The sequence below is a fragment of the Melanostigma gelatinosum genome (assembly GCF_949748355.1).
Source record: "Melanostigma gelatinosum genome assembly, chromosome: 18".
In the NCBI taxonomy this organism is placed as follows: domain Eukaryota; kingdom Metazoa; phylum Chordata; class Actinopteri; order Perciformes; family Zoarcidae; genus Melanostigma; species Melanostigma gelatinosum.
Genome location: NC_136651.1, coordinates 10,971,219 through 10,983,781, shown reverse-complemented (window position 1 = coordinate 10,983,781; position 12,563 = coordinate 10,971,219). Strand labels below are relative to the sequence as shown.

Genomic DNA, 12,563 nt, shown 5'->3' with positions numbered 1-12,563 from the left:
TCCTCCCCAACCCAATTAAAGCCTTTAATACAAGTGGCGATGGGACAACGCAGCAGCTCCACTACAGAACAGCTTCTCTCTTGAACTCGATCTGCAAACATGAAGACTCTTCAGGAAAAAATCATCGTTCTATCAGTTTTTCTGACTCTGATCTGTGTCATTCAGGTGAGTTAATCAGCCTTCCGTCCCTGTAAATGTCCTGAGAGTTAGCTTTGTCTTGTTTGTGCTGACAGAGAACATAACATCATTTGATTTTTGTTGGAATTTGTTTTTTTTATCACCATACATCTTGAGCGTGATCACCGTTCTTAAGGGAATCTTGTATTTGCCTCAACAGGTCGATTCCTTGCCAGTTCCTGCAGAATGGAGTGGTTTGATCCAGCGGACCAAGCGATCACTGCTGTGGCGCTGGAACAGCATGAAGCCTGTGGGGGCCAGCTGCAGGGATCAGCTAGAGTGTGCCACAAACTACTGCAGGTAACAGCTGAGCTTCTCAGACATGTTGAAACCTACGTAAGCTGACATTTCACACATTTAGGAAACATTTCCAGCCTACATTCAAAGATAAAAGAATTTTAATTGATTACTGCAGGGGCTTTTTATATTCATTTCTGTATTTTTACAAATGTTTCATCATTAGTGTAAAACAAGATATGTTGCTTTTTGAATGGCACCCCATGATATTAAATAGACATAAATTTCCTCTGCGTGGTTTTCAAAGACTCTGTGCAATAATATCTCTGTACTGTGTTTGTGTAGTGTGTGACGTTTTGTCCACGTGTATTTTGCATGGCGTGGACAAAGTCAGAAAGTAATGACACGGCAATAAAGTTTCTCCTTATCTTTACAGGAGACATGTGTGCTCCTTCTGGAACTCCACCTGAACAGGATACACAAACAAAATGCCATCAGGATGACAAAACATTAATCTACAGTATGGATCAAAGTGACCTGTCTCAAATTGAATTCAACACTTGTCAGCACTTAAATGGACTGAATTGTGCATTCAGTTAAAGTAATCTGTTCTTGTTCTGCAGCAAAACAAATCTGTAAATGCTGCATTTAGATAAATAGATTTTTATAATTTGAATGTAAAACACTTTCAGGACACCAGACTGTATTTAGTGTTTTAATATGAAAATATAAATATTCATGCAAAGTTTGTGAGATGCTCTGAGTTTATTGGTTCATGTTATTATCATATATTTATTTGTACATATTGTAAACAATGTAGATATTCAAATATACTTTGTGTTGCCCACATTTCTTTTGTCAACAAGCTCAGAAAAAATTAAAATATTCCTCACACTTCCTTCTACTCTGTTAATGCAATGGAAGAAGATGAAAACTTTGATGTTGGTTGGTAAAAAAAAAGAAAAAAAAAAAGACCGGGATTTTTCTTTTATTGAAATAAAAAACATTCTTGTATTTTTTCATCCATGGCCATGTGCCACAAGGTGGTGATGCCTGGATTCAGTTCCAATTTGCAGTAATAGTGCCCTGATATCTGTCCTACTCCTCAAAGCAACATGAATATCAAAAGTTGTCATTGGCGGAAATTTCAGACATCTATTTGAAAGAAAGTTACTTTTACTCGGTAATATATAATGTTATGTTGGTACAGTTCAGCCCATCACATTGACGAGAAACTCTTCGGAAAAAACATAAAGGTGCAATAAAGCAAAATATAGAAAGGGAAGAGTAAATGTATTTTGTATGTAAACAAATTATTTTTATGGCTTTTATACTTTTGGAGACAAATCAAAAATACAAAGTTAATTTCAGTTCCATACTCTAATTCTACAACTTATCAGATAAGAAGTATGATAACTAAATATACATTTCAATAAGATACAAAACACATTCCAAATGTTATCACGTTATTTACATTTCAACTGGGATATCAGAATATGTACGCGACAGTGATGTCACTTCAATGTGTTATATCAACAAAAATACAACAGAAAAACAAAAATGGGAATTGAATGTCAGATATTTATCCAAATTACACATAACACAACAGGGAAGAAGACTTCTGGCTTTTGAAATATTTCTTCTCGGCATATTTATTACACTCACGATATTCATTATTCCGGTTGCTGCTCAAACAGCACAGATCAACATGACACTAGGATGGGGTGTATGTTACATTGTTGCATTGTGATTGGCCTCTGAACTCAGCACTGATATGCGCACATGCCCAGTCAGCCTGTGATTGGTTGACAGACTTGACCAAATTCATCATGGTATACATCTTCCCCTCAGTAGGTTTCAGCTAATGGCTAACCACAACAACAGTCATCACGTGCAAATACACATAGTTACATGTCTGTGGTTACAGCAAAATGATGCCTTTGTAAAACAACATTTTTTGTCACGGAATAATCACTCTGGACAATAATCACAATTGTCCAGAGCCACAGCTCAGCTAACGTTAGCAGCTGCAACATCTGTCAAGATACAGATGTTGCAGCTGTTGGAGCTGTTTCCGCGTGGTCCTAGTGCAAGCAATTTCTTCTTCTTCTTTTTTTAAAAACGTTAGTTTTCAGACTGTTAGAAGTGAAGGGTTCCAACATGGCCTCCTTAAAAAGTGGTTGAGCGGGATGTCCCTACTGTAACCTATGCATCTGACACATATTGCACAACCGTCCTTAAACAGTTGCATCAATATCTTAACTCTGACTACTCATGTTCGCCACTAGAGGGCAGGCTAAGGCAGGTTGGTTTAGCAAGATGCATGCCACCTTTGCACCTTTGTGATTTCACCTATCGATTCGACCATCAAACTGTAGTATTATATAAAAATAAACCACAACACTCATTGTTTAAAATTCTGTAATTGCTTTGTTAGGGGTCACGCTGTGACTTCCCGCCTTATGGCTCTATTGGTAAGACATTCACACAAGAATAGTTCTACAAGCATGCTCAAATGATATGTTACTGAGATGAATTATTCTTGCTACATTATTCGATGTAGATGGTTATCTAATTTTAGATAACAAAACGGTGAAAAGGTAAGAATGAGATATGTAATACAATGGACATGATGTTAATTTGCTATGATTAAATGTAATGTGTTTCTGTCCTATGTGTCAAAAGCATTATTCAACAGCTCATAGTGACTCGTCATTATAAACTAAAACATTTTTCCAGGCACTGTACTATCACTAGTTTGAAACAATATAAATTACAGTCGTTATTCATGAACTCTTGTCTTGGATACTTTGAGTGGCAGACGCTTCTCCCTCCTCATTGGTTAAGGCCTCCGTGACGGCATGTCTCCGATGAGCTGAGCGGTGCTGAAGCGGCGACGTGGGGTCTGCTGTCTCCGTGCGGACCTCAATGTCGGACCGGTTTCATATTACGCTGTAATATAGTTATACGTTCCCGGTGTAAGCCACGGATTTTTTTTTTTTATCACGGATATCAGGTAATAGAGCGGATTATACGGTATTAGCTTTCTTATGCATCTTTGACGTCAGAGGAGCGTCGAGCACTCGCGAGATTAAAAAAAGAAGAATATTTGTTTGGTTGCATAATTTTGGATCGAACGTATTCTAAACACATGGAGGAAGAGGATGGAGATCGCTTTTGATTGAATGCTGTTATCAAGTAGGTGACAATATTAAAAGATATTTGGAGATCTGCTGGTGATGGCACAAATGCACGAGCGCTTGTCTTCATGCATACTTTGCCTTGAAGTCAATTTCTGTCTTGTCCTGATTTTAATATTTTGTCGACTTTATTTAGGAGTTAAGTCTGTCTTTGTGTGATAGCGTGTGTGGAGGAGAGAAAGATGGGTTGTTCTTTCGGCATTCGTCTCTTGTTGTCTAACATGTTGTCCTTCAGTCACTTTGAATATGTCCTTCTCATCATAAAACAACAACACATACATAAACACAGGTACATTGCCGTGGTGCATTCCCCATCTGTGAACTTCCTCTTCTCTCTGTCCATACGCTGTATGTTTTTACTCTGTAGATGTAGGTCGAACATCACATCTGATCATGTTTAACTGCATGTAATTGAGTTCATACTGAAACTTTCCCTCACATCAATACAGACTAATATGAGCTGTGTATATATATATATGATGTCCTATTATCAGAGAGACATTACTGATAATAATCAACCTCACGATCCGATTCTATTTCCAAGCACAACAACGGTGGACCTCAGACTCTTTGCTTCCGTAGAACCACACAGTCCCATCCCACATGTGAGATGGCTGACTTGACCTGACAGACATTTCCAGTGAAATACTTCAGTTAATCGCAGCCATCTCAGCGTGCTCCAGTGCCCAGAGGACAGAGCTGCTGGTTAGGGGACCTCCAGCCCTGTGATGGCCTGGATGAAAGTAAAAATCAGCGTGTGTTTTAAAAAAAAATGACTTAATGGATAACCACATTTAAATATAAAATAATGCAATGTAATTAGATCATATCTAGACTAGATAGACTAGAAATAGTATATATGAAATATATGTGTTTGCCAAAATAGAAGCCTGGCTCTGGTGTTGTAAGACAGTTACAGTGTACATGCAGGATATACAATTATCATATTCCTTCTTACTTTTTTGCTGAAGAAAGGTTCACCAAGTCCCACAGCAAAACCACGTCCACTTTTTATATAGATCAGACTGATATTTCTGCCTATGAGCATATTTTGATGTGTTTACTATTTGTTGCCATGGTATGGATGTTGTTCATAAAGCCCCTAACAATGTCATAAGACAGTGGATGTTGCAGCTAATATATTGAATTTCTGAACATGTTTAAATTCACAACATAGCACCAAGACTAAGTAACACTGCTGACGGCAGATATCAGCAAATGGTGTGTGGGTGTATCCTAGCAACATCAATTATTACTGATAACTTAAAAGGATTGTTTCAAGAACGAATGTCATCAGTGTTTAAATGTTTCATGTGCTTTGTAATTATATTTTTTTCTACTTAACAATAGTCCTTATAATGTGTGTTATATGAAGGGATGATGATCATTATGCTGCGTATGTGTAGGTCTGAAAAATCCGGAGCAATGTGTATGAAGTGGAGCACATTGAATTAACTAAACTGACGTGAAAGTGTATTTAATCTTAGCAGCGCCAGACGAGCATCTCTGCAGTGCAGCTGCCCTAGTTACAGAGCAGCTGAGTAACTGTGAGAGACTGTGGTTGGCCCAGGCAGCGGGAGGAGGGGTTTGTTAATGGTTGACTGAATTATGGAGGGTAGGCTGCAGGGCTGAGGGCCAAAGGCAGACAACACGGTAGGACTTTGACTGTAGGACCAGTGGTATAAAGTGAGGGAGCAGACTCTTAACAGCACCAGCCTGCCGTTTTACTTCATGTTTTCTATCTTTTTCTATTCTTTTGGGTTGCTTTTACTCCAGAATTAAATGAGGTCAGGTCTGTCACATCATTACAGCTAGGAGGGTCATTGAGTCCAAGAATCAAGAACCAGACCCAGAGGGAGATAAACATAAACGCTTTATATGTAGACACCACTAATAAACATACCAATGTATCCTGATTACATTCACATGCAACATTAAACCGTGTCTCCATGGTCCAACTGTGCGAAACTGAAAACATTTCCTCTAAAATTCAGATGATCCATAATGGTGTCTCTGCTCTTATGGCCAGACCTTAGAGAAGTCTTAACTGTCTTTCCATACAGAATTGCTAATAATTATGATTAATATTTAATGTATAGATGCAACAGACATGCTCAACATAAAGTCTAATACTTCTCTGTTGAACTGTATGATTCCATGAAGAGCTCATGTTGTCTAAAAAGGAAACGTGTTGCGGAGCCAAATACTTATTTCATGCATTTTTTAATTCTCATTCGGATAATCTCGTGTTCAATGCATTTTTCAATTACTACTGTGTTACAGTGGTAGTAATTGATTGTTTCATGTATTTTGTGTGTTCACACATTGTAGTCTTGTACGCTTCCCCTTGCATAGTTATGAATATGTTTCTGTACCACTGATAACACATTAAAAGCCAATTATTCTTATAAGAGCTGCTATTCTATTTTATTTCTTTCAGGATTTAATTTTAGGATGGAGACAGTTTCCATGGTTCAGCCTGATCCAGCAGTATGATTGCAGCATCCAGTCTCTCAGGAGACACCCTGATAGCGTGCCACTTCCCTGTGGTTCAGCTTCCCACTTGGCAACTTAATGTCCAAGCCCTGTGCAGTTCGGCCAAGAGACCCGGCCGGCTGTGCTCAGTAGGCCTGACCCGAGCCGTGTCCCTCCCGGAGCGAGACTCGCACAACCAAGAGCATTCCTTCGCCGGTGGCCGAAGACATTTTTCCAGCAGCTACGGTAGTCTCAATGAGGACCGAGCGGAGGAGGAGGGCGGCAGTGACAGCAGCGGGAAGTACGACTCCAACTCATCGCCGGAAGAGTCGAGTTCCCATCTGAAGAAGGAAATCTCTGGAGCTAGGGACAGTCTGCGGTCGCACAACTCATTCCTCGCCAATGCAGAGCTAGATGAGGATGAGGAAGATGAAGATAGTGATGGAGATAACCTACACAGGTATCACGAGGACTCATCTTTTGTCTTGCATGGGAATTCCAACTGGCCTCGAAGTAATGGTGCCAGAAATCATACAATGTCCCATGGAAACATGGACAGTGAATGGGGCAATGAAGGGACCGTGTTGGGTCTGGAGAGTGACCAAGATTGGCTCTCTAACCAGCCTCGCGTGCCGGACTCTCTGCAGACTGAACGCCAGTGCTTTCATGTGAGCAGACCTGGCATCACATCGATGGCTTATGGAGAGCAGGACTCAGACAGACTGAAGGATAACATGTCCTGCGGCATCCACAGCCAACACAAATGTTCCCCAGAGTTTTCCAATAGTCACACGGAGTATGTCAGCGACTCTTCCTGCAACAGCTCTGATGGCGTCTTGGTTAACTTCTGCACTATTTATAACAGGAGCAACAACCCTGCCACGCCTAATGACCTTAGCAGTCCTGCAGTTCACCCCAATCAGTCATCGGAGGGATCTGTGTTCCTCAACCTCCAACCCGTTCCTCAGACTCCTGTTGAGAACCTCCAACATGATGACATGGCAGTTAACTCTTCCTCTAAAGAGGAGGTTGACATGACGCCCCCTGCTTCCTGCTGGTCTCCACAGGGCCTCGACTCTAACTGCAATCTTTATTCCCTGGAGCCGCTGCCCCCGGGTCTCTCCTCGCTGGAGGTGTCCGACCTGGCCGCTTGTCTCCAAAGCCAGGCCACACTGGCCATGGAGACCAACCAGAAGTACTACAAGCTTGTGACTTGTGACCTCTCCTCCCAGTCGCCCAGTCCAGCCTGGTCGAGCCTCACCAGCTGCCCCGATGGTCAGAGCAGAAGTAGCCCCTTCCCTCCCTCTGAGCACCTCTTTGTTGATCATCAGAAAAAAGGACAAGACAAAGAAGTCAAGAAGGTAATGTCACAATAAAACAGCCCAGATGATATGGGTATGCTTACTATTTCAAGAATAAAGTTGCCACTGTTCAATGGCAACCATGTATCTCCAAATGTGGTGATATTTCATTTTTTATTAAAAACTTTAAATCTGTAAATAGGCAGTGTTTTGTAGATACAGGGGTTTAACTGAAAAAAAGAACACGATTGAATCAAATATTCTATAATGATTCTTATTTTATCTTTTCTTATATTACCTTGTGTAAAAATAAATGTGTGATTTGGCTGTTTATATACAAGCAGTTCTTTCTCTTCTGTACCACCATCAGGAGAAGGACAAGAGGTTCTCCTCCGCCCAATGCAGCGCCGGGTTTGACTGCTCTCAGTATCAGACCTGTGATTATCAAGTTGCCACCACCTCCACTGAGAAAACCCTCTGCAAGAAGAAACATACAGACAGCATCCAAAACCGCTCCCCCACACCCTGTTCACTGTGTCCCAGCAAGTGTAGCCCACATAGCAGTAAAGGCCAAGGCACAAGCGCTGCGTCCGCACAGCCATCTGTGAATCAGCACCAGGAGCACTGTGATACAGATGCTAGTGAGAAGGGTAAGTCAAAGAGTGTTTTGTTTCAAAACAATCATAATTTTGGTTAGGTATTAAGTGAATCTAACATCTGGTCTCACTATTTTTCTTATCCTCTACCTCCATCTCAGGAGCATGTTCACTGGAAAATGCAGTGGTGCGCTACAGTAAGGCCCAGAGACCGACCTCGCTGCCCATCCAGCCCTTTGTTCTAGTCCCCGCAGGCAAACCCCAGACCCAGCACTTGGGCTGTCTTCTGGAGCAGTACATAAATCAGAAGAGCAGCAAGTCTGGTAGCTCCCAACCAGGCTTCAAGTCCCAGGTCAAAAGAAGTCAATGCTTTTCTAACCTTCAGTCATCCCTAATGGCCAACCACTGCCCCATCTTCCTGGAGGCTCCTTCGAGCTCTGACACCTGCTCCACTTGCACGCCGAGTCCAGAGTGTTCAGCCAGCCACCGACGCACATGGAGCCAGTCCAGCAGAGGCCAAGGATGCCCAAGTCCATGTGCATCAAAAAACTGCCTGGATCTAACTCACAGCAGCCCAAAGCCAAGAATGGTTCAAGATAAAACAAGCCCATACTCAGGAAAAACTCAAAATACTTTTTATAATCTGTTTTCAACCCCAAATCAGACAAACCTAGTTCAAATCCCCACCTACCAGACCCTTATTGACCTTACTCCTGAGGAGAGCCATGCCAAAACGGAGCCCAGAAGTCCCTATCAGTCCCAGACCCACACCTCCAATGATCCAATACTCTCTCATAGTTATACACCACCTACTTTACTCCTAACCACTGATGCCCATCACCCAAACCTGCAGGGATCCATGTGTCCTCCCAACACCGTACAACCAGAAAAGAAGTTCCCTCAGTACCGGGCTGCACCTGCACCTAACTCTGGCTTTTTTCATGGTAGCTTTACCTCTGCCCTTTCCTCGGTAGCTCCTCTCTCCTCTTTGAGTTGCCTGCTTTCCTTGGCTGCTTCTGGACTGCAAATCCAGGACTCTGCCGGGCTCAAAGGGAAGCAGAGTCAGAGTCAATGCAGTGAATCTCTGATCATGAGTGACAGGCCGCCCACAGAGTTCTGCCTCTCACCCGATACATCTTATGAGTCCATGTCAATCAGCCATCTTCAGAGGAGAGGTGAGGCCAATGGATGACTCACATCAGTTTGTGCAAAACATGTTCAATACACTGTATACCATACATTGAAATCTGAATGGAGTAAAATAGTGACCTAGTAACAGCAATGACTGGATTTCTCCTTGATTGGATTGTCGATCCAGTCATGAGCTGTAAAGAGCAGCAATAAAAACTGGCTGTGCTGTAGCAGTGCCTTCAATACCCTGGAGGGGATTCCTCTCAAACATGACCTATTTTTAACTCTCCCTGCACAGGATTGGCTGAGCCTTCAGCTCTGTAGCCTATGTGTGTGCGACTGCAAGCTCCAAGAGAGGATGAGAGAGAGGAGAATGATGCAGTTGCTAAAGATTTATGAACACACCTAACCATTTTGTTGTGCCACATGAGTCACTTGGTGCTACTTTGATTCTATAGATGTGGGCCTTTTTTGCGATGGGTAATCAATGATGCAGACATTGTGGTGAACAATCAGTGTGGTGCAGCATCAATGCATGGAGAAGTTACCATGGCATTTGCAGAGGCTAGCCAGTATGAGATGAAGAAAGGCAGGCAGGGGAAAGCAAGTCAATGAGGACTGCTGCTGAAATCGACTCTTTCATCTTCAGTTCACATTAACATTTGCATTCCCGCAATATGATAATGAACCCTGAAATGAATCTCTCGTATTTCGATGCACTGACCCAGTTAGGAAGGTGAAAATCTTGTTGAGGAAGTTCATTTTTGAGTGTTATTTTTCTTTGAAGAAGTAAAACGTCTGACAGTGCAGAACAATTATTTCAGCCTGCCTACAATACAAATCACCATGTTTAAAGAATTTTCTTGAGATTACAAGATAGACAGAACAAGGGAAATTGCTGCACGAGAGTTAAAAATTCAAGAAACAATTTAATTTGTACTAGAAACAGGTTAGTTAGATTCCCTTATTTGATGAAAATAACACACTGAAATGTAATAAGGTGGGTATTTCCAATGTAACGTTTTGTAATTTATAAAGTAATATATCAATGTTTTGTTTCTGGCCAAACAATGTATGAAGCATTCATCACTACTTCAGCTTGTCTAACCTCTCACCTCGTCCAATGTCTCTAGGTTTGCTGAGGTCTGTGAGCAGGGCGGTGGATTTGATCATGGCTCATTTTGGAAGCAGCAGAAACCCTGAAGAAAAGGTGTGAATTTGGCACAGCTAAAGCAGCTTCAAAGATCTATCACAATGGAAAAGCACCTTACTGATCTTACTTACATTATAGGACAGGAGTCAAATCACTTGTGTCAGCAGGAAATATACTGTATCATATTTCTTTCCTCCTGCCACAGATGCATCTGGGTAACAGCTCTCGCAGTCCCACGATAGCCGGTCTAGTTCTGGAACATTTGTGTCCGGCGATCCAGAATATTTTAGAGGACGGTCTCAGGGATCACAAACTGGATCTCGTTATCGGGCAGCGACGCAACAACTCCTGGAGCGTGGTGGAGGTCTCTACTCGGATCGGTAAATGTAACTGGAGTGAACGTGTTTCAAAGGAAGTGTCATGAATATCCTGGCTTAATGTACCGGTGGAGCAGCTTTGTGATACACTGTCTGTTGTGTGCTCAAGTATTTTTGGTCACTGTCTGCAACAGGTCCATCCACCAAGGTCCTTCACAGCCTGGTCTGCAAAATCAGACAATATCCCCAGCTCACCACCCCCTGCATGAGACTGAGAGCCTTCATTATGGGCCTGCTTAAGTGAGTACTGAAATTACCATTGAGCACACTAAAAACGCTAAAGAATGTTGATGAAATTACTGCACATACAAGCATTAATCTTCTGTTGTTTATGTTCTGTCTTTCAGCTTGAGAACTTTGGAATTCTGGCTCAGTCACCTCCAGAGTCTAAAAGGTGAGCGCACAGTAATTATACTAGCAGCATGGCAACATGTCAAATGGTCCAAATATCTCATCAGCTATTGAAAGGACTGTCGTGATTTTGTTTTACTAATATTTATGTTCCCCATAGAATTAATTGATATAACTTTGGTGATCTCCTGACTTTTCAGTAAGCTCCTGTATCAGGTCGAATTCACATTTGTGCAATACGTTCGTTGATGAACTTTGTGTTTGGTGCTAATTGGCAAATGTTAGCAGGCGAACATGCTAAACTGAGATGATGAACACAATAAACAAAAACTGCTTAACACCAGCCTGTTCATTTGACAAAGAAAATCTTATCTCAGTGGTCAACAATTGCAGGTCAGGTGTTCTGCTGAGGAACACTGTGAGATGTGGTTAAAAAGGTCTGGAAAATGAGGACTTTGAGATACGATCCTTGTTGTTGCCAGACATCTTAACCCATTGTCATTGCGACCGTGTTAGCATGCCGATGTTAGTATTAAGCTCAGTAACAGATTATTATTGCAGGCCAATGTTAGTATTAAGCTCAAAAACAGATTATTGTTGCATATTATTGCATCTTTGTGTGTTCACATTTGTTACTGTCTCCACAGAAGTGGTGACAACATACTACCATTCTTGGGGGTTCCTGTCCATGTCACTGGGTCAATGTCAGCCCTTGTTTCAGGAGCTGCTACTTCTGCTGCAGCCGCTCTCTGTGATGCCCTTTGACCTCAACTTGCTCCTAGAGCCCCGACTGTTACATAACAGACAGCTGTGTTCTGAGGAGCAGGGAGTTTCTCCGCCTCCGCCGTGCTCAGCCCTCCTAGTGACCGGCTGGCCACTACTGCAAGCTGACAAAAAGGTAGACAGCAGCGACAGCAGTCAGCAAACTAAGATTTCACACCAGACCAGTCGGAATCATCAAGAGTCTCTCCATTCTCAGAATTGCGTCAGCCCGGCTTGTGGAGGGACCAACAGGAGTCCATTGTTAGCTCCTATTCCAGAGTGGTGGTCGAAGGAGTCTTACCTTATGGATGGTGTGGTTGAAGGGGAGGACTGTAGCCAGAATTATGCAGATACTTGGTCTCAAATAAGTATGGACAGCAGGCAAGAGGAGAGGACGGGAGAGAAAGACAATGAGACACCGATTGCATCCACTTGTTTCCAGGCTGAGAGTCTGTGTCAGGGTGGGCTGCGCTGGGCCAGACTGTTTGGAGCAGCTGGTACTTCCACCAGGACAGAGACGGTTTCTCAGAGTGTAGCACAAACCAGAAGGTAAGAACCGGCAGTGAGCAATGACAGCAAGTAGCCTTCTGATTTGGAGGTTTGATTTTCTTACAACTTTAATCTGTTCTTTGGTTGATTTACGATCTTGGCTGTTACTGGCATAACCAATACCTCTATATCATTGCCTTCATAGGTACAGGCGGCCATCACAGTGGCTGAATTTCGACAGATCACAGCTTGGACTGTTGGCTCAATCCATCAGGTCAATGACGCTAGGAGCTCAGACGAACAAGGACTGCTGA

The 12,563-nt window shown here is 42.4% G+C and overlaps 1 protein-coding gene across 1 annotated transcript; it reads left to right on the top strand.

Moving 5' to 3' along the window:
- Positions 1–6,106: 6,106 nt before the first annotated feature.
- On the top strand, positions 6,107–12,563 carry LOC306791961 (AP-4 complex accessory subunit RUSC2; the record flags this gene model as incomplete). The annotated part of the gene is made up of 9 exons (XM_079288893.1): positions 6,107–7,450; positions 7,761–8,040; positions 8,148–9,161; positions 10,251–10,327; positions 10,476–10,650; positions 10,782–10,887; positions 10,995–11,041; positions 11,646–12,309; positions 12,455–12,563. 9 exons carry the CDS (start codon positions 6,107–6,109, stop codon positions 12,561–12,563), a joined length of 3,816 nt encoding a protein of 1,271 aa, XP_079145019.1.